This window comes from Nomascus leucogenys, chromosome 8, assembly GCF_006542625.1.
Source record: "Nomascus leucogenys isolate Asia chromosome 8, Asia_NLE_v1, whole genome shotgun sequence".
Lineage (NCBI taxonomy): Eukaryota > Metazoa > Chordata > Mammalia > Primates > Hylobatidae > Nomascus > Nomascus leucogenys.
This window is the reverse complement of record NC_044388.1, coordinates 26,940,705-26,967,868: the sequence shown is the minus strand read 5'-3', so window position 1 is coordinate 26,967,868 and position 27,164 is coordinate 26,940,705. Positions and strand designations below refer to the sequence as shown.

General features: G+C 38.0%; 1 protein-coding gene across 2 annotated transcripts in view; it reads right to left on the bottom strand.

Annotated features, from left to right (window-relative positions):
• The window catches only part of XPO7 (exportin 7), an 86,734-nt gene that overhangs the window by 30,831 nt on the left and 28,739 nt on the right, over nucleotides 1-27,164 (bottom strand). The window contains exons 2-6 of one of the 2 annotated variants that reach the window (XM_030816892.1): nucleotides 9,139-9,285; nucleotides 6,565-6,658; nucleotides 5,837-6,003; nucleotides 4,175-4,267; nucleotides 1,349-1,453 (exon numbers count right to left, since the gene is read on the bottom strand). In XM_030816892.1, coding sequence (XP_030672752.1) covers nucleotides 1,349-1,453; nucleotides 4,175-4,267; nucleotides 5,837-6,003; nucleotides 6,565-6,658; nucleotides 9,139-9,285 — 606 coding nt within the window. The remainder of the gene's footprint in view (nucleotides 1-1,348; nucleotides 1,454-4,174; nucleotides 4,268-5,836; nucleotides 6,004-6,564; nucleotides 6,659-9,138; nucleotides 9,286-27,164) is intronic. The other variant, XM_030816893.1, reaches the window with a different exon arrangement.

The following is a 27,164-nucleotide window of genomic DNA, read 5'->3' as shown; positions in this document are numbered from 1 at the left end:
AAGCCCCGTTTTAACACTTACACTTACTCCTCACACAATGTAGACATAATGGTCACAGAGAATTCTGAAGCAATATGGCTCCTGTGGTCATTTTATTGGCTTGTGAGATCCTAGTTATTTCTAGACAGAGCTGGGATTAAACTCTGGAGGGAGCTCTGAGGATGCTTAACACCCTGCCCTACTTTCTTTCCTCGTTTTTACAACCACCATCACCAAAAATCTCTCAAACCAGAATTAAAATCATCACTGAATTTTATTTACTCATCTGCAATGTACCTACAGACTACAGGTGAGTACTGGCCATAGCTACTGTGCCGGTCCCATTCCAAGGATATACCAGCTGAGCCTCCGTGACTGGCTGGCTAATTATTTGTTCCTGACAGTATCAGTAAGGAGGATTCAATCTTCAGTTTTCTCAAAAGCTTTTCCCCTCCAGGGGGTGCAACAGCTTTTGCTAGGCAGCTTTGCTTAACCTGAGGATTATTTGGGAATTCTAAGGTAAAACTAAGTAATTGAGGAAAAAGATGAATATCGTTAACTGGAATAACAGAAAGAATATAAACTGGCTTCCAAAACTAAAACTGGGAAATGTTGGAAAATAAGAACAAAACCACAAAAATGAACAAAAAGCCAGAGGCTAACCCTATTTAGCTTTCTATAGGGACAAAGCATCCAAGCTGTGTTATAACTGTGTGGAACTCCCAGCTTAACACTTCTTTCTCAGTTCAGCTCTATCAATAAATGAATTGAAAACACCAACTTTCGATTTTAACACAGGTAATTTCCTTACATGATACTGTCTACTCCTCCAGGTTATTAAATCTAAATGGATGTTAAAAATTCAAAATCTACTTTTCCTTACAGATGTTGCTTGTTTAATGTGCTGCTTTTAACTCAGCGGGGGACAGGGGAACCAGCCTGGTTTCTGTATGCTAACAATGTAGTCTGAACCTACTTTCAGAGTACTAAGAATCCAAACACCATAAAACTAACATGCTTTCACACCATATAGAAAGATTTTATGTGGTTATAAAAACAACAACAGAACTTCAAACTCTGAGTTAGGTAAACTAGATCCCTTTAAGATAGGAGTATGGGGTAAGTGCTCACTTACTGCTCTTTACCTAGGGGAACTGATCTGAAACAGGGAAGTGACAATCATTTCTCCAACCTCAGTGGTCACTCTGACCAGTTCCTTCAATGCTTCTATGAGTCTTATATAAGAGATGATGATTAAAGAGATGCATAAATTCTCGTGGGGTCAGTAAAAAGCTGACATTTAACAAGTTCCCATCCATTCTCATTCTTTCAAAAGAAACTGGAAACATGACCCAAACTACACGCTCACCTGTTTTAGTAAATTGCAGGAAAGTGTGAAGATATCAAATAATGATGAATCGCGAAAAGAAGAGGCTATTTTTCTGTGTTTGGTTAAAGGATGGGTGGTGTCTGCCTGTGCAGAAAAAGAAGAAACCAATGCAAAGAATTAATTGCAAAAGAAGAATTTTTCATGTAGACTTCATATAAGCTAGAAGGATTTCCAGTAAGAGCAACATAAACATAAAATACATTTTTAACATTTAAATTATTGTGAAACCCTATCTAGTGAAAGGATGGAGGATAGTAAATTGCTAATAGCCAGGGTATCCTCTCTCTAGCTTACAGAGGGCAAACAAAAGGATGGATAATCTCTGCTGCAAATTCTTATTTTCCTCTGTATTCAGGGAGGTAAAACTTAAATTGTTGGCAGACATTACTGATAATTACTTTCATGTTGTACTGTGGCTTAATGGGCCAGGCGTGGTGACTCACCTCTGTAATTCTAGAACTTTGGGAGGTTGAGACAGGAGGATCATTTGAGCCCAGAAGCAGACACAGTGAGACCCCCCACCACCTCTAAAAACTAAAAAAAAAAAAAAAAAAAAAATCGGTGTGGTGGTGCATGCCTGTAAGTCCCGGCTACTCAGAAGGGCCTTGAGCCCAGGCATTCATGGCTGCACTGCACTCCAGCCTGGGCAGCAGAGTGAGATCCTGTCTCTTAAACACCCACAGACAGAGTAACAAGTCTTTTATTTTGGTAAGCAAAACTCAAAACAAAAACAAAAACAAAAACAAAACTCTCAATGCTGAAATTACTGCAGAATTTCCAAATGACAACAGCCCATAATATTCGCCTCCTTTTCTAACCTATTTCAACATATTGTCTATACCCCAGAAGTGAAAACTTAATTTAAGTGGTTGTGTTGGTCTCTTACTTTCACTGTTCTCGTCTTTTCAGCTAAATTATGTTTTTGTGGCTAAGAACTAAATCTTTTACTTCTTTAATATGCTCCTAGTCCTGACACACAGTAGGTACTCAATATGTGGAATAAAATAACTTCAAAGTTATCAGGAGTATTTTCAGTCTAACCATGTACTGAAAGCTTAAATCTCTTCTGTTTACTGATCAATTCATCCAAGAGGAGACTCCTTTTGTTTTTGCCACATTAAAGTGTAAGGCAGCAAGATTACTGACAATCAAGTCTTCTTAATTTTATTTCCAGGTTCTAAGTAAGAATAGTGACAGAAATATACTTTCTTTTTTGAATTTGACAATCACAAAACAATGGAAAATTCAAATGATTTAGAGGCTCAAAATATTCTCCAATTCTTGCTTCTGTCATTGTGTTATCAAGTGTCTTAGATAATAAAGGTCTTGCTAGATTATGTATCATGTAATCTGTTATACTGATCATAATACAGAGAATGATTACACACTAAATGCTACACAAAATTTCATCATTTTCTTAGAAAAGTAAAATCTTGAAAAGTTTTTTATTATACATATATCAAAATTTATGTACTCTGTGGGGCCAAGCTTCAAAGGGGAAAACATTAAGTCCACAATCTCTATCCTTAGTTAATCCATCTGCTCTTCTGCTGCAAAGATAAGAGTGGTTAAATAGTACATTAGTTGTTAAGAACGCAGGCCCTAGAATAATACTATTTGGGTTTGAATCACATCCGTTGCTTGTGAAACCTTAGGCAAATGATTTCATCTTTATGTGCCTCAGTTTCCTGATCCAGAAAATGGGATAAACACAGTACCTACCTCATATGACTCTTCTGAGAATACAATTAGTTACTATAAAGTGCTTAGAATGGTGGTAACAGTAATCACTCAAAAGTGTAAGCTGTTATTATTTTGGTAATTACTGATCACAACGGGGATTGCATGTGGCAAGAGAACACAACATGGACTCCCAATTTTCACAGACTCTAAGCTAACACATTTGAAATAGGACCAACTCACAGTTAAGATTTCTCAGGGTTAATAAAAATGTCTGCAGAATTATGAGCAATAGCAACAGTAATGCTAATATCATTAATATGCTTCCAACTTAAGGGTGAGATGTTATAACTAATATTGATACGGGCCTGTTCTATAATCACAAATTTTTAGCTGGATAAAAAAGTAAATGACTAAAATATAGCCAGGGCAAAAGAAAGCCACTGGTGTTTCCTCTGTAGTATTCTGTGGCATCAATGACCATTTAAAAAATTTAAGGTATATAGGAGCAGAAGGGGCACACAAAAGGTCGACATTTATGGTCTCTTTTTTGAAGTCATTCTCTTTCACGGGCAAGGCAGTAAGTAGTATTTTGCTTATTTCTTTTTTTTTTGAGATGGAGTTTCACTCTTGTTGCCCAAGCTGGAGTGCAATAGCGCGATCTTGGCTCACTGCAACCTCCACCTCCCGGGTTCAAGCGATTCTCCTGCCTGTCTCCCAAGTCGCTGGGACTACAGGCACATGCCACCACGCCCGGCTAATTTTTTGTATTTTTAGTAGAAACGGGGTTTCAACACGTTAGCCAGGCTGGTCTTGATCTCCTGACCTCAGGTGATCCGCCTGCCTCGGCCTCCCAAAGTGCTGGGATCGCTTTTATCTCTAAAATGAATATTAGTACCAATTAAAAAAAAAAAAAAGCTAAGATGGAAAAGGGGAAAACAACCTGGAGACAGAAAGGAAACAGGACAAAAAGTGAGGTGAGTTGCAATTACAGAGGAAAACCCAATGGAACTATTTTATTTCAAAAGGGCATTAATCACTTACCGCAAAAGCACACTACTGCCAAAAAAGATCATCTCACACACAGCAGAAAACACCAATACTAAGAAAAAATATGGCACTTACTTCAATGAGGAAGGCTGTAGCACTTACTTGATTAATTTCATTGGTTAGCTGAGATAAAATTGTGACACCAATGATGCAGTATTCAACACTATCCTGGTTAAAAAAAGCATAAGGTAGAAAGAGTTGTCATGTGTGCTCGGTTTTGGCATTTGGAATGCACTCATACTTTCGAATGATGGGTTCCTGTGTCATTAGTAAAACTGCCTAGACAAGGCAGCAAGGAATCATAGTTTAAAACTGTTGTTTTGCTGGACATAAAACCTAACTGTCACCACAAAGGAAGATTGTCAAATCTGACTTCATCAAAATTTAAAACTTTTACATTAAAAAAATTTCCAGAAGCATTATAGCATATACATTTTAAAAAGGTAAATTGCAAAACACATCACTAAAGTAAATGACAAGTAAGCAACACATTTTACAAAGAGACGGCATAAAACAATAAGCAAAAGTTAAAGAATCTGAGGAAATGTGGTTAAGATATAAATAGAAGTTCACAGAAAAACAAATACAAGCAATAAATCAACCTATCAAAATTTATCCAGTCTCATTCATAACCCAAACAATAAGATACCAATTTTTTTAACCTATTAAATTGGAAAAATTCAAAGTTTAGCTTCCAGGGCTGAGGTAAGCAAGTCCTCTTATCAACTGTTTATGGAAGTAGATACAGTCATGAGTCACTTAATGATGGCGATACGTTCTACGAAATGTGTTATTAGAGGATTTCACTGTTGTGCTAACATCATAGAGTGTACTTACATAAACCTAGATGGTACAGTCTACTACACACCTAGGCTGTAGGGTACAGGCTATTGTTCCTAGGCACAAACTTGTACACCACGTGACTATACTGTGGGCAACTATAACAATGGTAAGTGTTTGTGTATCTAAACATAGCAAAGATAAAGTAAAAATACAGCATAAAAGATTTTTTTTTTTTAAAGCTACACCTGTATAGGGCGCTTACCATGAATGGAGCTTATAGGATTGAAAGTTGTTCTGGGTGAGTCAGTGAGTGAGTGGTGAGTGTATGTGAAGGCCGAGGACATTGCTCTATACCACTACAGACTTTATAAATATGTACACTTAGGCTACACTAAATTTACTTAAAAAATAAATTGTGCTACGACATTAAGACAGTCCAACATCACTAGGCTCCATTTTTTTTCCAGCTCCATTATAATTTTACAGGACCGCTGTTGTATATGTAGTCTACTGTTGACCAAAACATCATTATGAAGTGCATGCTGTATAACTTTTTTGAGGATAACTTGGAAATATCTTTCCAAGGCTAGGAACTGACCCTACAAACACACTTATTCAAAATATATGTACTGGGTTATTCACTGAAGTATTAATTTAACACTCAAAAGAAAGAAATGCCCATCTATAAAATATTAACTAATTAATTAATCATATTTTTGCTTGGGACCATATGTAGGAATTTGAAAGACTGAGACATGGTTTGTTTTTGCCAACATGCAAACACTACCAAGACATATTAAGGGTAAAAAACATGCAGAAGAGAATATATCAAATAATTCTATTTTGTGTCATGTTTAAAAAGTAGATAAGCGTGTAAGCGTGTGTGTGTGTGTCTTTATGTATATGTATATGCTGGTTCTCCCATTCCCATTACATCAAATATATACACTGTACCTGTAAAAACCTTGTGACATCTGTGATTGCATTTCTGAAGACATAGTCATCCTTCTGACAGTCAAACCAGCCCAGTTTTGTGATTCTGGCATATAACTGAATAAGTGCTTGTGTCACGAAAGTAGCCAACTTCGGCCGAGTGGCAAGGTAGTTGAGCACATAGTTCCCTATTAAAAAAAAACAACAAACAAAATCAATCCACATAATAGAAAGCTCTGCCAGAAAAGGGTGTATATCTTTAGATATGCTAAATGGCCAAGAAATTATAAATTTAGACTATTTAACCCAAACTGTCTTAATTATTTATGCTACTGTTCCAAATAGGACTTCAAATTTAAGATTAGTAGGTGTTCTAATTCAGAATTTTGTCACATGAAGAATTTGCAGTATAGCCGCTTTGACTATCTCTAGGTAGCTAAAGAACATGGTCTAAACAGAATTAAAAATCATTAACAATGTTTCTCTTAGTTATTAGTGGCAGTAAAGAAGAGATGAATGAAAGAAATCTCCCGTTAACAAAAGGGAGGACTTAGGCTTTATCCAGAAGTAACTGCTTCGGGCCCTTCACTTTCATAAGCCCCAAATTCTGGAAACAAACTGGATTCTAGACATTTTGTATGGTTAGCAATCTCAGCATATCATTGAACAAACACATACATTTGACTATTACTAGCATATCACTAAACAAACTATTTTCTTCAAGACAGAAGAGAAAATTCTCCACTTACGAATATCTATTCGCTGTTCCAATGGTAGGGGGTTGTTTGTGCGTGATACAAGCTTGGTAAGGCATGTAGCTGCCAGTAACTGGGAGTAAGAGGACTGTGAAAAGAGAGGGAAAAAGGACTTAAAATTGCATTGAGCAAGCCAGCCACAAGGTTTTTAACTTGGAGATCTGTGCTCAGATTCAAGAAAAGGCAATCAGTTTTGGCAGCTTTGATCCTCTGGATTTTAGAGGGTCTATTGCTCTGAGGGAAAATGAACCACATAGCATAAGTTTATTTAGCTGACTTCAACAATGAACAACAGGGAAGATAAAGTGAACAGTCTCATCAAGCTGAATCTAATACAGATATCTGCTTCACTCTGAGGGACAGACACTAGAGGGCATCTTTTCAGAAAAATAGAGAGTAGAAAAAATCTCTCCCCTCATTTAAACCAAGAAATCTCCCCTCAGTATCTGTTATAATATTTCAAACAGTTTCACCTCAAAATATTTCTATGGCATGACATTGGGGAAAAAAGAAAAGTATTAGAGGAAACCACCACACTATGCTGTACAGTTAATCTCCAAATTGTATCTTTCCATCAGCGCAGCTATCAATCAGCTATTGTGCTGGGGAATGTATATGATAGTTTAAAAGTAAACTTAAGGTTATTTGTGAGAAAGAAAAACTATGCCTTAAGCAATGGAATAGCTTTATCACATTCTCAAATGTGGCTTTAACGAGTTTTAACCTTATGGAGACTCAAAGCATTCCATTTGATCAAAATGCCTAAGGAGCCATGGAAGAATTCCTCCATGTGGCTATATTATATACAATGCCATAAAACAGGAACAGGCTCACAAGCATTAAAGTATTTTAATCAAGGGTCAAGGACAAGTTTCCATGAAACAGAAAGTCCTTAAGATGGTAGTCCCTCAGACTATCCATTTATGTTAATATTACATGATACCCCCAGGTACAAAAATTTAAGATTAGTGGTGAGAGAGACTGTACTGTCGCTCCAGCAGGAGTTGGCTGGCAGAGCTAGCTGGGCATCTCCCACAGGACAAATACAAGTGCATCAATCCAAACACCAAGTGATTTAAGAGAAATATATAAAACACTATGTGCGTAAAACAGAACAGACCACCACACAGTCTCTGACCATGACTTTGTATCATTCAGATATTTGGGGAAAAAGTTATATCCCTCAGCTACTAAGGGATAATTTCAACCAATTATAATTTGTTCTATTTATTGTATAAACAATATTATAATACTAATAAAAAGTCAAAAATAAAGTCAACTAGAATTCTATCCTCTCAACCAATTAACTTTCATTTTTTCACATTTCATTCCAGTCTTAAGGACACTTTTTGGAAAGCAAATTTTGATTAACCAATTCTTTAGGGATTACTGTTGTTCAGAATACCACATGGCATTATCATTTCTATTTTCACCTTTTTCCACACACACAAGAATGATGGCTAATATATGTGCCTTTTCTTGGTGTCTTCTCTTTCATCTGTGAAAGAGCGTAATATAGGTAAGCATGACTGGGAAGCTGTTTGAGGATTAGGAAAAATATGAGGACTGCACTTTACGTTGCCACTTTATCAGAAGAAGGCCAGTGCTTGCTGCTGAAGTCTGGCTGGGATCTGCCTCTCAAGATGCCCTTTCGTGGGACCTTGGGGGTATCCCACCCTTCCCAAGACTTCCATCTTGCCAAAGATAGTGATTTTATCAAATTATATCTCAGGAACATTATTTTGATCACTGCAATGCCATTTTTAAGCTGGAGGAGGTTCTAATTCCATTTAAAATCCTACAATCTCCTGTAATTTCATTGTCAAGGTCACTGTTCCTGGACTTGTAAGGCAATAAACAGCAGCTGTGGCAGAGAGGACACAAAACACAGAGAAGACTGAGGACCTTGTACTAGGACTTTGGATTAAAAAGGTCATTTATTGGCCGGGTATGGTGGCTCATGTCTGTAATTCCATCACTTTGGGAGGCTGAGGTGGGCGGATCACCTGAGGTCAGGAGTTCGAGACCAGCCTGACCAACATGGAGAAACCCCGTCTCTACTAAAAAAAATACAAAATTAGCCAGGCTTGGTGGTGCATGCCTGTGATCCCAGCTACTCGGGAGGCTGAGGTAGGAGAATCACTTGAACCTGGGAGGTGGAGGTTGCAGTGAGCCAAGATCGCGCCATTGCACTCTAGCCTGGGCAACGAGAGCAAAACTCTATCTCAATAAATAAATAAATAAATAAAAAGGTCATTTATCTACAGTCCTATCTTATTCTGGAAAGGATAGGATGTGGCACTTAAATGTAAAAGCAGAAAACAAGTTCTGGAAATTTAGGATGAAAAATTGCAGAACAGAAATGCATGTTCAAAGAGATTTTCTTGATGAGACTGTATGGCCGTTTTGCCAACCTGGTAGGTATGGTACTTCTTAAAAGTGAAAATAAGTCAGGGACACCTAGAAAAATCAGGGAACAGAAGCTATCCCAAGCCATTCCTACACAGAGAACCAGAATAAAGTTTCCTAAACGCCCGTTATCCTTTAGGATTTTCAGATCTTACGCACACTTCCTCTTTCGAGGAGTAGCTGGCACTTGCTCAGGCAATCGGGGCTGTTGGTAAATTCAACCAAGGCTTTCTCTGCCTGGAGTCGAGTGGTTGTGTCTGTGGTTTCATACAGCTGTTTGCACAGATTCTCTAGTTGGGCCAGGCTCTGGAAAAGATCAGTCAGGAAAGAAATCAGTTCAGCCTACTACAAATGTAAGCAACTGTGCTTAAAATTAATAAACAAAGATAAATAATAATCAGTAAAGAAAGAATTGCTTCTGAACTGAGGAGAACCTGGGTAACATTCACCTAATAACCATTTATAGGTTTCTTTATTTGATGCTATAGAAGACAAATGATAAAATGCTTAAAATACCTATATACTTTTTCATCATTCCCTTGAAGATCAATCATACATGATACATTTTTCCCCTTGCAAATACCCAGCCTCCTAAGCTTTCCTAAAAGGCTTTGAAATGAAAATTCAGAATTTACTTATTCTGCTATTAACGTAAAAAGTGTGAAATACTAGAGGCATGGCTACTAAAATTAAGCACATAAACATGATATAAGTACCACATACATTTTCATATAGCTTTAAATATTCCTTTGAGTAGTAGTTATTAGCTTACAATAATGTATATGCGTAAAGATGGTCACCTGTATGAGAAAACCTTTAGAGAAAGCTTCAGGATGTATTTACGCACCTTCCTCCCTGGATCCCTCATGTCTAAAGTTCAGCAGACTCTCTTCTGTTGCACTTTAAACTCTTACTTCGGTTCCAAATTTAAAATGAAAGCGTCAAAATAAATTCAACCCTAGCATATGCTTACTCAGAGATAAGACAAGGGAAACACCCACAAGCAAACTCTTCTCTCCAAATCTTGAACCAGTTCCAGGGAGGCAGGAAAGGGATGGGTGTGTGCTTTGGTCAAAAACCCACAGGGATGCATATATACTTGCACTTAATGTGGTGTTTAAAGGCAAAGAGGAAAGTAGCTAGTTAAGACTATACTTAAATATCACCTTTCACTGACTGAAGTGGAGAGTAAACAACTGTTAGCCTTTAAAGGAATGGTTTGGACTTTAAGAAAAAATTGGAGCCTATTTTCACCAGCAGCAAGGATAGTTTGAGAGATCCTACTATTAGAAAGGACAATTCTGACAAGAACAAAAATAATAATAATTAAACCAACCTGTGTAAATTGCCTAAAATATATTACACAGCCAGTCTGCCCAAGGCTTTTCATTATCACTTTATTTCATTACACTGTGTCTTTATAAATCACAGCTTTTCCACTAAGTAGGAAAGCCCTTGGGGCAGGATTCATATTTTACTCAACCCGATTAATAAATTTCCAACACTAACTGAAAGGAAATAAGAACGATGAATACTGACGCCCTAAGATCATCAGTTTTACTTCAGACAGCCCCCAAAAGAACAAAACAACAACCCTGCCCTTAAAACGAAACAAACCATTTTTTGAAACATCTTGGGACTTTTGATTAGGCTTATGTTTAACTTGTTTCTGACTTCCAGGGGTCCCACTTAATATCTTCTTCAATTCAAAAGCACAGAGAAAATCGCAATTGCGAAGTCAGATCTCAAGCAATAAAGTTCTACAAGTAGTACCTTAGTTTATTCACATGGCTTATGAACACAAGTAGAAAATAAGGCTAATTACATACATTCCATAAAATACATGCAAAAGCCATTTTTATGGTTGCCAGTACTGCTCAAGACCTTATTGAGAATTGAATCAGTTTAATTATAACCACTCACATTCCTAAACAAGGCATTAAATCTCCTTCACAAGGTTTTGTTTCAACACTGAAATCTATTCCCCGCCCCCCCATAAAATGATTCCCTTAAAAAAAAAAAAAGAAAAAATTACTTAGGAAAATAGGTAACAAGAAAGACATCAAGAGAAAGACACTGTAACTAAAACGTAAGCTGCTATAAAACCTGGCATCAGGTATTGGGGAGTAGCAGCAGCCTCAGAACCTCCACAGCCATCACACACTTTGAGCTTTCCAACATCCTGAACAGACACTCCCTAAACAGTCCTGATGCTTACAGTATAATGGCTCTCCTTAAAGTCTGATCAATCAGTTCCCGTGGTTCCCCCACTGCAACTCTTGTTTATTACAACAAAGTTGTTCACATGACAATGGCTAAGCATCTGTCACGGGTAGTTCCTTACTGCTAAAAACCTACATGCAGGTGATGGTGGGCTTTTTGTTGTTGTTTTGTTTTGATTTGCTTTAATTTAGCAGACAAAACATACTGCAGGGTAAGTCTGGTAATGAGTTCTCAGCTCAGGAAACAAGACTGTTTAAAAAACAAAAACGCAATTTGACCATTTACACAGTTTGAAGAACGACAGCTCCATTTTTTTTTGTTCCCAGAAGAACAAATGGGAAACAATTTTGTTTTCCCAAACAATTAGTGGAAATATCTGAAAAACAGGGTCATTTTCTTTGGGTTGCCCACACTACCGATGAAGGAGAGAGGAATGAGACATTAACATTTATGCTTTTTTAGTTACCAGCATTTCCAAAACAAATCTAATGGTTAGGTTCTTTTGAATCGTCTTTTTTTTGGCCTAGCATAAAATAATTTATCCTACCATTATTTGATTAGCTATAACAACTAGTACTTCACACTAAGGGTGGCCGACTGCACACCACAGCAGTCTCCTTGGCATGATAACATCTATGTCCAATGTTTTCCTATTTGCCAGTTCTTATTAAGGATATCTATTCTGTGATGCCACTTTGGTCAGAAGAAATTCTCCAGAGAAGAATGTCTGTTTTCTGTTCCTGAAAAATTGCCTATAATCCATGGGGAAACTTCTGCTTGTCTCGCTGGAATAGAAAAGCACATTTGGTGAAATGCTTTATAAAAGTGAAAGGTGATCTTCAGCTAGCAAAATACTGCTTTTTAGTATAAGAAACTCAAGAGGATTAATTCCCAAACCTAGAACCAGACCGATTTCACCAACAATAATTACGATGAAGGTATTAAAAGAATGCATCTTCTTTTAATATCTAGCAACACCAGTATTTTAGTCTATTCAACTTGGATAGAGGATATGCAGCTAAGTTATTCTTATTTCAACATAAGGCAAGATTTGTTGAGATTACAGACCTTAGAATATAATAATTTGTCTGACAAGGTGCCTCTAGATTAGGGGAAAATAAAGATTTTGTTTGTACATTAGATGTTATATTACTCCACAAGGCAGAATACCTCAGATTTTACTTTATTTGTATAGTATTGCTCTTTAAATAGCCCAATGGTTATACTTTTTTTTTTTTGAGATGGAGTCTCACTCTGTCGCCCAGGCTGGAGTGCAGTGGTGTGATCTCGGCTCACTGTAACCTCTGCCTCCTGTGTTCAAGCGATTCTCCTGCCTCAGCCTCCTGAGTAGCTGGGACTACAGGCGCGTGCCACCACGCCCGGCTAATTTTTTGTATTTTTAGTAAAGACGGGGTTTCACCATATTGGCCAGCCTGGTCTTGAACTCCTGACCTCATGATCTGCCTGGCTTGGCCTCCCAAAGTGCTGGGATTACAGGCGTGAGCCACCGTGCCCGGTCTATACTTTTAAATGAGCCTCACTGCTTAAAAAAATCCACATGGAGAGTTCCAATCAGAGACTAGGATTCTTGCTTTCAGGAAGGAGTCAATGACACTCCCAATAATACTGAGTACTGAACTAGACATAAGCATAATAGTTGGGTGACCAGTCAGATCCACAGGTGTTCTGAAGAGCACATTCTTAACCTGACTGCCACCCAGCCATCTGAGATGAGCAGAAGCTGCCATCATGTTACAAAATATAGGCACAACACAGAGAAGTTCCAGTAAACTTAGAGTAGATTTACCAGTTTTGTAGCTGAATTATCATAATTCGAATGCCACAAATATAAAAAGAATTGCCAAAAACCCAAGCCACTTTCACCCTTTTCACAAACCCTTTTAATTTAAATCCCCCTTAGTTGCAATTTTTCTGTGTACTGGGAAACACTGTGTTGAGTAAATTAAAATATTTATACTGAACCTTGCCAGAAAATGAACCATTTTAAGGACCTAGAAGGTTAACTGACATAAAAATTACATTTTAATCTATTTAATAAGGCATTCTTATAGTCAATAATTGAGTATCCAATTATCAGAGATCATAAAAGAAACTTTAAAAATTCAGTAACAACAATTATTGTTAGGTTAGAAGGTAAATGGCAAAACAGTATGTTGGGTATATTATCATTTGTGATGCATGTTAGTAAATTTATAGAAGAAAACCTAGATGAATACAAACCAAACTTAATTGTCTCTGGGAGGTGAGAATATGAGAGACTTTCAATTTCTGTAATCTTGGAAATTTTGACCACAACCACATATTCCTCTGTAAGCAGAAAAAAAATCCTAACAACTGTAAAGATAGGCATTTTTTAAAAGGGCAATTTAAGCTACATTCTTTTCCTAAATTAACTCTTCACATTAGTAACATTTTACTAGTTAACAGCTGATTCTGTTACCAATCAGAATTCATAGAACAATTCACAAAACCAGACAAAAAACTATTCCTAAGGCTAAAAAAAAAAAAAAGAAATACGAAAACTACGTTTGCATTTATTACTAATTTTATTTTCTTTTTTCTTACCAATGCTGTTAGCTTTAGTGGCCTGAAATGAACATTCAAGGTTTCTTCTTGTTTATAAATTTATATGAAAGGCAATCGTGGTGGCCAAAGTCATCTTGGTTTATAGATGTATCAGTAGACCTCTCAAAAGTTACTTACTACAATAGAGTTCACCGGGCAAACTTGCTTGCTCTTTTAATGTTTATAAATGCACACTATTTTTTAAACTCACTTTAAGGAAAAAGTTTACCAAGTCAGTGCCAAATACTTGTTTACGTACTTTACAAGAGAATAAGCCAAGCACCCAATAAACAAATGAAAAGGCGTGCAACCTCAATAATCATCAGGGAATGTAAATTCAAATCACGATGAGATAGCCATTAGAATGACTAAAATGAGGCAGGGCATGGTGGTTCATGCCTGTAATCCCAGCACTTTGGGAGGCTGAGGCGGGCAGATCACATGACATCAGCAGTTTTGAGACCAGCATGGCCGACATGATGAAACCCCGTCTCTACTAAAAGTACAAAACTTAGTTGAATGTGGTGGCATGTGCCTGTAGTCCCAGCTACTCGGGAGGCTGAGGCAGGAGAATCGCTTGAACACAGGAGGTGGAGGTTGCAGTGAGCCAAGATCCTGCCACTGATCCTGCCACTGCACTCCAGCCTGGGCGACAGAGTGAGACTCTGTCTCAGAAAAACAAAACAAAATCAAACAAACGACTAAAATGAAAAAGCCAAGATCAAGTGTTAGTTAGCATGTGGAACAACTAGAACTCGTACGTTGCTAGTTTAGTCTGAATTGATTCAAATACATTGGAAAACTGGGAGTATAAAGGTACACATATGGAGGCTGTGCACAGTGGCTCGCACCTATAATCCCAGCACTTCAGGAGGCTGAGGTGGGAGGACTGCTTGAGCCCAGGAGTTCAGGACCAGCCTGAGCAATATAGGGACACTCTGTCTCTACAAATAATAATAACAAAAAAATTAGCTGGGCGTGGTAGTGTGCCCTTGTCATCCCAAGTATGCAAGAGGCTGAGGCAGGAGGATTGCCCAAGTCTGGAAGGTCAAGACTGCAGTGAGCTGTGATCATGCCACTGTACTCCAGCCTGGGTGACAGAGTGAGACCCTGTCTCAAAAAAAAAAAAAAAGAAAAAACAAACAAACAAAACACCCTGTGACCCAGCTATTCCACTCCTAGATATACACCCAATGGAGATGCATACTAAGCTCACTCATGGCAGCACTAAATGTAACAGTTCCCACATAGAAAGCCAAATGCCCATCAATAGCAGTACGGATGTTTCATTTTTTAATTTGTGTGCTGGTTACCCAGGCATGTGCAGTTTGTGAAAATTCACTGAGTTTGTGTATTTCTAATTTGCATATTTAAATTATTTGTATATTTATAATTCATGTATTTTTCTGTATGTATGGATGAATGCCATAGTTCTGCCCAAATTCTCTAGTTACTTATTGTCATTGATTACTTTTTAATACTAATGGAAAAGAAGTTTTCATCAACAACCTAAAGCTGCACTTTAGATTCAGAATGCTTCAGTTTTACAACACTAAATGCTTTTATAACCACAACTCCCATTAGTTTCTCAGGAAGAACTAAGGTAAGACTAAGAGAGTAAGTAACACTTTTGGTTGCAAATGCTGTGTATGTCTACTACGGTAAAACAAGATAAAATACTTATTTTCAGCAAGTGATAATGCTATGCCAGAGCCTGGTGTGCATGAGATAAGGATGGCAAGTCCGCTACCATATGAGACTGCAAAATTCTACATTTACTTCAAAATACGAATCAATTCTAACTTGTAATAAACACAGATGATCTTTGTGTTGTGGGTAATATGTGGCCAAAACACACGTAAACAAATTATTTCATGAAGTAAATAGCCAGAATGTACCTAGTCACTTAATGGCTTATTGACTTATAAGTTTAACCCAAAAGCATTCACTTAAGTTGTCACTAGAAACTGGCTTGGATTCCTTCTCATAGTCACTAATGGTGCAGAGAAAGGAAAGCTGCAGGGCAAGGTGAATCCTCTAAAGGAGAGGTTTCAATCTGGTGCCCTGAAACAGGCCCACAGTCATTTTTGTTTTTTGTCTTGCACTGTGGTTTTAAAGTGACACAGTTGGCAATATTTCACATTATCTGGTTTTCCAGCTTCCTATGAAAAATGAGAAGCTCTGAAAGCACTGGGTCTGCAAAGGGTCACAGAGGGAGTGCTTTCCTGGGCAGGCTCTCTCTAGTTCCCCATGGCTCCTCTGTAGACAGCTGTTTTCTCCCCTTGCTCTCCTGCAATTTTGTCTCCTATCAGTGGTTCATTCCTGGATGTCAAACTTAAAAAGTAGCATGCATGATAGGACAACAGATTTGGGCTTAACTTTGGGTACTACCGCTTCACCAAATTTGGTTAAAACACAAGGAACTACGTAAAACTTAGGCAGAGAAGAGTTCGGTTGATACTGGATCGTTAGATACTGGTCTTCATGTATGACTGTGGGTGAGTTAACTTCCAGGAACTTCAGTTTCTCATAGGTAAAGTAAATGCATTTTGTTTTATGATTTTTAAAAGACACTTCCAGTTCTAAAATTCTTTGACTGCAATATACTATCCTTCATATTTTAATTATATTAGTGAACGAGAATTCCAAGTAAACAAATATTGAAGTTAAAATGATCATGAAAACGATTAGGACTTTTTTTTTTAAGTGAGAATGATATTTTAAAAAATAAATTGGTAACACTCACATCCTTGTGATTGTAGCGTAGGATCTTTACCCACAAACAACTTCAGTGACCTAGCAGCAGGAACAAGGTTTCTTTTGGAGTTGATTCAATACAGAGTAATGGGTAAGATTTTAGGTGGCAGACAAATCCCTACTCCTCCGTCTACTGTAGGAGCATGATTTAAGTTACTCAAATCATTCAAACATTTTCCCTTTCTTTTACATAGAAATAACACCCACTTTACAAGGCTGTAAAAGTCAATGAAGTAATGTGTGTACATTGCTAATTATTACTGGCTATTATTTATACTGGCTACCAAAAACTCTGGAGAATAGCAGCTTTTTTATTGCTTGCATAAATGCACACAAAATCTGCACTGTTTCATCTAAGGGGATTATAAATGCCCTTTCCCCTGTAGGGCCAGGGGCATCGGGGATAAAATATATAATTGATCCTCGTTATTAGGAGATTCTGTTTTGTGAATTCACCTACTCGCTAAAATGTATTTGTAATCATCAAATCCATATTCGCTCAGGGTGCTTCCGCAGTCATTCATGCACATGGACAGAGTGGTCAACAATTTGAGTTACCTGACTTACACATTCCCAGCTGAGGCCGAACACTGCCATGCTTTGTCTCCTTTTTTTTTTTTTTTTTTTTTTTTGGAGACAGAGTCTTGCTCTGTCACCCAGGCTGGAGTGTAGTGGTGCGAACTCGGCTCACTGCAACCTCTACCTTCCAGGTTCAAGCGATTCTGCTGCCTCAGTCTCCCAAGTAGCTGGGATTACAGGCGCGCGCCACAATGTTTGGCTGGTTTTTGTATTTTTAGTAGAGATGGGGTTTTCCCCATGTTGGCCAGGCTGGTCTCCAACTCCTGACCTCAGGTGATCCACCCACCTCAGCCTCTCAGAGCACTGGGATTATAGGCATGTGCAACCATACCCGGCCTTCTTTGCCTTCTTGTTTCAGCTTTCACACTGTAAACAACTGCAAGGCCTTCACGGTTTTTCACTGCCATGTTTCTTGCAGTTTTGTGCTTTTTGTTGGTAATTCCACTGCTTAAAATGGCCCACAGAGTGCTGAAGTGCTGTCCATGTCGAGTTCCTAAGGGCAAGATGGCTGTGATGTAACTTACGGTGAAATTGTGTGTGTTAGATAAATTTCATTCAGTCATGAGTTACTGTGCTTTTGGCCATTAGTTTAATGTTAATAAATCAACAATATGGGTTAAAGTATCTTTAAACAAAAACACAAATAAAACATGGTTACATATTGCTTGTTTGATGCAAATGTGATGACCAGCAGCTGGCCTGAATCTAACCCCATACTTCCCCTAGGAGCAATGGGTCAGTATTTGCTAATTCAGTGTTCTCGGTGACTACAGAACATGACAACAAGGAATAATGAGGATCAGTTTTATTCTGGCATCACTGGGTGGGACTCAGTACATACTTCTCCATAGAAACATATTTATTGCCACTTTTTAAAGGTATTTGTTCAAATAGAAGTATTTGTTAGCCTATGTAATTTCCATATTAATGTCTGTACAACTGTCTCAAACATTTGCTTAAATCGCCATTTGTATTAATAATGCATGAATTATTACTTTTCATAATTCTTGCACTTAGGAACTAGACATAGATGCACTTCAGTACTCTGTGGGCCATTTTAAGCTGTGGAATTACCAACAAAAAGCACAAAACTTCAAGAAACATGGCAGTGAAAAAAAAAAAAACCCGTAAAGGACCTTACAGTTGTTTACAGTGTGAAAGCTGAAACAAGAAGGCAAAGCAAGGCCAGGCATGGTTGCGCACATCTATAATCCCAGTGAGCACAGTGCATGCACTGGGATGAAAATGCAAAGTACAAGAGTGTCTGGCACACAGTAGGAGCTTCATAAGAACGTCTTAACATTGGGTAAGTCTAACTCTTAAAGCTTCCAAAGGAACTTCATATTAAAATGGCAGATTAATCACATATCTAATTTTGTTCCCTCCCCAAACCCAACTAACACAACACTAAAGGTATTAAAAACAAAACAAAACCAAACCCCTAAACCCTCATGATCCCACAAGGATAGATAGGGAAGACAGGAAAGGGGACAATAGCAACATAATTTTGGGATACAGAAAAGTCAATGGTAACTGACTTAAATGAACTAAGAAAGCCAAATCCCTAGCCAGCAGTGAGAAAAGCTGAACAAACTTCATTTACACTACATGCTCAGATGTTAAGGTGAAGTGGGGTGGCCCAAAGAAGGAGAAACAGGGTGAAAGTATCTTTGAGAAGTTAAGATTCCCAGGTAGTCCTCCTCACTATATGCCTCTCAGTAACTGTCCCTCTCTTTGGACTGGGAGACACCAAGCCAGTCAAAAGCACATCTGAAGCTATGGGCACCCTGTAACAAATAGGTCAATGAAGTGGGAGTGCCGCTGAGTCTTCCCTCACTGGGTTCCACCGAGAAATTTCAGTGTGCAGACATACTCTTTAGGCAGGAGTTTGGAAGATTTTCCTGAGAATCTCATTAGCTACAAAGCAAAAAGTTGCAGATACACTAATATGCAGGTTACTCCACAAATGGCACACCTGATTACTCTCCCATGATGCCTCAGCAGACAAGCCTCGCCATGCTTTCAGACGTTCCAGTCAACTCTGTATTATCTTAATCTTGATCATGAGCAAATAACCAAGTATTATCAGAAATCTGAAAAAAGCCTTTAACATGGAAGATAGAGAGCTAAACAAGCACAGAAAAAGCAATCTGGAACAAGTGAAAATTACATAGAGAGAAGGAAACTTGACCAAAAAACAAAAGATGAAAACATACAATTAGCCCAATATTGCAAGTGTGGAATAACAGGATGCGCAAAAAAAAAAAAAAAAAAAAAAAAAAAAGACATTCAAAGAACATAAAAAGAGATGTTAGAAAATAAATATATGATGACAGACAAAATATTCTATTGAAAGGTGAGAAAATAAAATCTCACAGACAACAGAGCAAAAGGACCAAGATGGAAAGAGCAAAGTTTAAAAACATCAGAGACCCAGTTCCATAGGCCTAACATCCAATTAACAAGAGTTACAGAAAGAACAGAGAATGGTGAAGGAAAGGAAGTTATCGACAAAATAACTTGAGATAACTTCCTAGAACTGAAAAACATCTGTTACCAGAATGGAGGATCCACCTAATGCCAGCATAATACATAAAAGTCAACCCACACCCGAGGCACACCACTGGGAAACCTCAGAAACCTGACGACAAAGAGAAGATTCTATAAGCTGCTTTTAGCAGAGAGAGAAACACAGAAAACAAAACAGGATCAGGAATCAGATGGCTCCAGACATCACAAAAGGAACACTGGAAACAAGAAGCCAACAGAACAATTCCTGCGAAATCCTCTAGAGAAAGAGCTCCAGCATAGAAGGCTATACTCAGCCAAGGAAGGAATCATGTGTGAGTAGAACAAAGCTATCTTTGGGGGTGTAAGTCCACAAAAATCTATCCTCCATGCTCCCCTTTTCGAAGAGCTACTATGGAATATACTTCACACCAAAGTAAAGTGTAATTCCATAAAAAGGTAAGCACGGGGGCTGGGTGCGGTGGCTCATGCCTGTAATCCCAGCACTTCGGGAGGCTGAGGCGGGTGGATCACAAGGTCAAGAGATCAAGACCATCCTGGCCAACATGGTGAAATCCCGTCTCTACTAAAAATACAAAAATTAGCCAGGCGTGGTGGTGGGCACCTGTAGTCCCAGCTACTCAGGAGGCTGACGCAGGAGAATCACATAAACCCGGGAAGCGGCGGTTGCAGTGAGCCGAGATTATGCCACTGCACTGCAGCCTGGAGACAGAGCGAGACTCCATCTCAAAAAAAAAAAAAAAAAAAAAAAAAAAAAAAAAAAAAAAAAGGTAAGCACGGAATACAGGCCATGAGTTATATGGCCATGCTGATCCTATGAAACCCAACAGAGAAGAGGGATATCAAGGAAACCCCTGGAAGGACGGTAAAGGGCCCAGGACAACAACTGTGAGTTGGCCATTAAGAGCATCCAGGCCTTATTCAAGCAGTGTGGCTTCAGGGACAAGTCATGTTCACAGAATCATCACCAAAATCCCTGCCACCACTGCCTGCTTTAACCTGAGGACAGAATACCTGGATGAGAATTCTCATTTAAGATTTCACCTTAATCCATGTTGAAGTTTAGGGTACAGAAAAGCCCTCAATTGACAAAGTAAACACTGTACTTTAAATCTGGAAAGTTTTTCTACAAAGGTGCACCATCATTTTTAACTAATGTTCCAAAGACAAAAGACAGTTTGAGTTCTGATAAGGAAGAAAAAAAAAACCCATATACCTGGCTTTTGCCACCTTCACTCGTTCTTCATAAAAAAGAAGGTTGTTTAATTTCTTTTATGGAACTTGATTCTGCATGGACAATATTAAAAGACCAAAACGTACTCCACTATGAAAATGGCTGAGTATGAAAGATTATACAGGCCAGGCAGATTACTTGAAGAAAGGATGCCAATACTCAGCTATTTGAGAATCCAAATTTGCAGTGTGAAACAACCACGTATGTAAATAAACTTTTCTGCTATATTACCATTTCCCTAAAAACTGCATTTTTATAAGCAGGTCTATACTGGAAGAACAATCCTGTAATAGCTCAGTACTCCTAAGAATGTTAACCAACATCTCAAATAACTTAAATTGATGTGATCAACTTAATGTCTTATCAATTTTTTCCTTACAAATAGTGATGTTTACCATATAGCAAACGAGGTCAAACAACTGACTTCTAAAGTTCAGAAAGTGACAACCTACTGGCTAGATATTAAAGGAGTCAAAATATGAGAAAGAGTTGTATAAACTCACTTCATTAAGTTCTGGTTTCCAAGAGCTATTTGTTTTTGAGTTCTTATGTAAGCTATACTGCAGAGGGAGACTGTTGAGCCAGTGCACATTTATTATTTATTTATTTCATTTATTTATTTATTTTTTTGAGATGGAGTCTCACTCTGTTGCCCAGGCTGGAGTGTAGTGGCAAGATCTCAGCTCACTGCAACCTCCACCTCCCGGGTTCAAGCGATTCTCCTGCCTTAGCCTCCTGAGTAGCTGGGATTACAGGTGTGCGCCACCACACCTGGCTAATTTTTGTATTTTTAGTAGAGACGGGGTTTCACCTTATTGGTCAGGCTGGTCATGAACTCCTGACCTCGTGATCCGCCTGTCTCAGCCTCCCAAAGTGCTAGGATTACAGGTGTAAGCCACTGCACGCAGCCCACATTTATTATTTTAAGTTTATGTTTTTAGTATCAATTTGATACAATATTCAAACCAGATTATTGGGTGTATTTTGTACAGAATCCTATTAAAACCTCCATTTAAACACTGCATTATATATAGTAGAGCAAAGGAAGTGATCAAAAACACACAATCACCAATTCTCTGAGGCCACCAATCACTAAGCTCCATCATTATATTTTACAATGACTAGATAAAAAAGATTTCAGAATCAAGCAACTGTACTTAGGTTTATTATTAGGCTAGCCAAATACATAAACTGGCCCAGAGAATATCTTCCCCAGTCCCCCTCTTCTTTCTATAATACGTTACTAGTTCTTAAAATTTCCAGGATAGAAACTGCATTTACAAACAGAATCTAATTTGCTTAAGAAAATGAAAAGACTAGTTACCAAATGGGAGAAAACCTTTGCAAAAATCTGATACAGGACTGATATCCAAAATATACAAAGAACTCTTAAAACTCAACAATAAGAAAACAACCCAATTAAAAAACAGTCAAAAGATCTGACCAGACACCTCACCAAAGATATACAGACGGCAAATAAGCATATGAAAAGATGGTTAACATCATGTATCATCAAGAAACTGCAAATTAAAGTAACAGTGGGATACTACTACACACCTATTAGAATGGCTAAAACCCAAAACATTTATAACACCAGATGCTGGCAAAGATGTGGAACAACAGGAACTGTTGGTGAGAATGCAAAATGGTACAGCCACTTACAAGACAGTTTGGCAGTTTCTCACAAAACTAAACATACTCTTACCATATGATCCAGCAATTGCGCTCCTTGGTATTTACCCAAATGACTTGAAAACTTATGTCTACACAAAACCTGTACACAAATGTTTGTAGCAGTTTTATTCATAATTACCAAAACTTGGCTACAAAAAGACACAGAGGAACTTAAATGCATATTGCTAAGTTTAAGATGCCAATCTGAAAGGCTACATTATCGGATGATTCCAACTACTATATGACATTCTGGAAAAGGCAAAACAATAGAGACAGCAGAAAGAGCAGTGGTTGCCAGGAGTTTGCAGGGGGGAGAAATGATGGTGACAAAGGCAGGGAGGGAAGGATGAACAGGCAGAGCACAGGGGATGTCTAAGGCAGTGAAACTGTTCTTTATGATACTATAATTGTAGATACATGTCACTGTATCTTTCTCAAAACCCACAGAGCACAACACTAAGAGTGACCTTCAGTTGTTAACAATGTATCAATATTGGCTCATCAATTGTTAATATACCATACCAATGCAAGATGTTAATGGACGGGGGCGGGGGTGGGGAGAGAGGGGGAGGGGCGGATAACAGGGTATGTGAGAACTCCGTACTTTCTGCTCAGTTTTTCTATAAACCTAAAACTGTTCTAAAAAATAAAGTCTAGTAAAAACATCTAATTTGCCAGTTTAAGAAGTCCTATTCTTCCTTCCGGAGTTTTATCTTAATACTGGCTGGTTTACTAACCAATATTTAATACTAAAACATGACATTTTATATCTTAGCTTTCATACCCAACTCCCATTCCCTACCACCTGACAGGGCAACAGAATGGTTACAGTTCTCTAGCTGAAAACACAGGCGTTATAACATTGACATTCATTGTCAAAGCCAATGTAACCAAGCGTGGCTCTCTGCCATTCTAAACTAGAATCCATACTGTACCTATCCGGTATAAAGTATTTTTCTGCTAGAGGATCTATATAGAAAGTCCTTCAATTAGTTAAATTTATAAACTCATTTCAAAGTAATGCTCATATTAAATAACCTACTATTACTTTTCTAAATTATTGCCTGTCATCCATCCAAACATATGTCTTTACAGGTAGGTCAGCAAAGTATACTTTAGTTTGCTGTATGAGTCTTCTATTTTATATAGCTTCTCTGGTGTTCTACCCTCTTTTCAAAATTCTGAATACAATTCTGACATACTTCAACAGTTGAAAACATTTTCTTTATAAGTTCCTGCAGCTCAATCAAGCATTTGCTTCCATTAAAAAAAAAAAAATACAACACTCATTCACCTGAAGAACAGGGTTGATAGTAAATTGTAGCAGATTTCTTGCTACATATCTACATAGCAAACTGTGTAACAAAAAAGTCAGTGTGCAGCATAGCAATACATTTATTTTTGAATATTCCTAATAGTTTTCATTTATAAGCTTGTTGCAGGAAATGACTATAGGTATTTTACCATCCCTCACATCCTAAAGTGGCGTGTTTTTTGAGCCAAAGTTTCACAAAGGAAGAAAGCAGGCCATCCTAGGAAAGGAGAGAAGTAACACCTGTTGAACAGGTCATTAACACCAAGGAGACATTTTTCTACAATGTGGGGATGGTACTGGATTTTTACTGAAATTTGCTGAGACTGGGCTGGTTATCACCAATTCCTCCTATCTTGATTAACTGCTGTGTCTCTCCATCACTTCTAGGGATTCACACTGTAGAGAGGGCATCAGGATCGACAGCCATAGACTCATAATTAATATAAGACTTTAATGTAAATTCCAGTACTATACATACTCTTCAGAAATAATTTTCCAAAATGCTGGGTTGAGAACATAAGGTTCTGAAAAACCTTAGCAATAGCTGGGAGACAATAACAAAACAGTTGACAACACACCTACATGGCTATTGGTTCTTCTAAGTGTGACCAGATGCTGACAAGCTGCATTAATATTCAAACAAAATGGGCAGAAAATCAGGCTACTGAACATGCAAATCAGAAAAGGGCTTTAACTGGTGGTTTTATGTGCAGCTCTGCCTTAGACTATTTATGTGACTCTGAAGTCCCCTAATTCTTGAATGTTTCTATTCCATTACATGGGAAACAGGATCCATACAACAACAAATATCTGAGTACCTTTGTGCCAAGCACAATTCTAAATGGTTGATTAAACATATTATAATAAATTATAGGGCATGTTAGCAGGTGATAAATACTATAAAAAAACAGAGAAGAGTAAGGATGATTAAGATTATATGTGGGTATATAATAGAAGTGTAGGTTGCAGTATTCAAAAGGGTAATTAAGGTAGGCCTCATAGGTTTAAAAAAAAAAAAAAAAAGACGTACTTAACCAAAGAGGTGAGCATATCTACCTATGTCACCTAACAAGGATTCTCTCTGGATAATGCCCACCAAGTCCTCAAAAGGGAAAAACTGTCAGTTTGCTGAGTACCAACTATATGCTGATCCTTGTGCTAGGTACTTCCTTAATTAATTAATTTAATTTACTCGCTGTCACCCAGGCTGGAGTATAGCGGTGTGATCTCGGCTCACCCCAGCCTCCGCCTCTTGGGTAGCTGCGATTACAGGCATGCACTACCGCGACCAACTAATTTTTTTTTTTTTTTTGTATTTTTTGTAGAGTCGAGGTTTTGTTATGTTGGCCAGGCTGGTCTCAAACTCCTGGCCTCAAGTGATCCGCCCTCCTCGGCCTCCCAAAGTGCTGGGATTATACGCATGAGGCAATGCGCCAGGCTCTAGGTACTTTATATATACTTCATTTTCTATATAAATTTATGGCAGAATATCACAATTCCATTGGTATTCTCATTTTCTAAGTAAAAGGCAAATATAAATTTTACACAAATTAATTCAAGGAAAGGCTTCTGAAAAACAAATATGAATATATATGTATATACTATATGTTTTTAATTCACAGAACTCTTTTAAAGTTAAATTAACAATCATCTGTTGCAAGATACATCAATTTGAATTCATCTAAGGAAAGTCCATATAATATTATTTGTAGACTAATAAAGACAACTTGAAGCTAATTTGATAATCTAGCAGCTTAAGTGAAAACACCGCTAATGTTCCCCAAAACAGACATGATGCAACCTAAACATGTCAACATAACCTCACCAACAAATCTTACTCATTTGATGGAGAGAATAATTCTCACTTTTGTTCTCTTCAGAAGAACAAAAATTAGCTCCTGTAGTTTAGGAATATGAAATATTCCATCAATGAATGGCACTAAAGCTAATTAAACCTTCAGGTAAGTGTTTCTTTGAAAATGTCCTTGAACGTCTATGAAACAAGTGAGATTAAAATTGACCTTAAAAATTTATTTTGGAACTTAAATTTCTGTTCCTCCTTTGGTGGTTAGGTTTAAAGCAAAGTCCTTACAACTACCCATTTTCTCTTCAGAAACGTAAAAGATTTCCCAAACTGCAATACATTAAATGTTTACCTGCAAATCTCTAACAAAAATAACCAACAGTGTTCAGTCAAGTTCAGAACTGAACAATACCTGAGAGCAAGAGAATGAAGACACCAAGGCCAAGTGCTTTTTAAAAACACAGCCTAGGGCCGAGTACAGTGACTCACACCTGTAACCCCAGCACTTTGGGAGGCCAAGGCAGGCAGATCACCTGAGGTCAGGAGTTCAAGACCAGTCTGGCCAACATGGCGAAACCCTGTCTCTACTAAAAATACAAAAATTAGCTGGGTGGCGTGCCCCTGTAATTCCAGCTACTCAGGAGGCTGAGGCAGGAGAATCGCTTGAACCTGGAAGGTGGAGGGTACAGTGAGCCGAGATCGTGCTATTGCACTCCAGCCTAGGCAACAGAAAGAGACTCCATCTCAAAAACAAACAACAATAACAACAAACAGCCTGGGCATGACTGAGCTTCACCTGACTCCTGGCAGAGGGCAGTGGCTGCCATGCCTTTGTTGTTATATGGGGGAAAGACAGTCATGAATCACGTGGCCTTTAACACTATAGGCAACACTTCCATACTGTTCACCATATTGCTCTTCTAAAATTTCTTCCCCCACCACATTGCTTTTAACTGAATTTTTAAATGCTAACCCTTTCTGTAACTACTCTGATACAATTAATGCATAAAAAGAATTTCCATCTGAGTGGCAACAATGGGAGAAGTATCACACATAGTAAGAATCTAAGAATTATCAGTGCCATGCTATCAGTATGTAGGCTTCAGACAAGGGCAGCTATATGGGCAACTGCCTCTAGGCAGGCAATGGGCTAAGGATGTCTGGGACAGTATTTAGATGACTGACAGAGCAATAACAGAATCCCCATGACTTGTGCTACCCTAGGAAGGAAAGTCACTTAATTATAAATGCAGAAATTAAACTTCACAGGGTGAGAATAAACAATTTCATGTATAATGTTAATTTCTGGAACTGATGTGTCAGTTCATGAGATTTTTCTGAAAAATATGATTCAACAGTAAAACAGAAACTAGAAGTAGGGTTATCATTTGAACACAGAGATTAGCAAACCTTTAGAAAACTAAGTTGACTTGTGGAAACTTTCATCTGTTCTCATCTCAGGGCCCATAACTTGCGATTGCTGC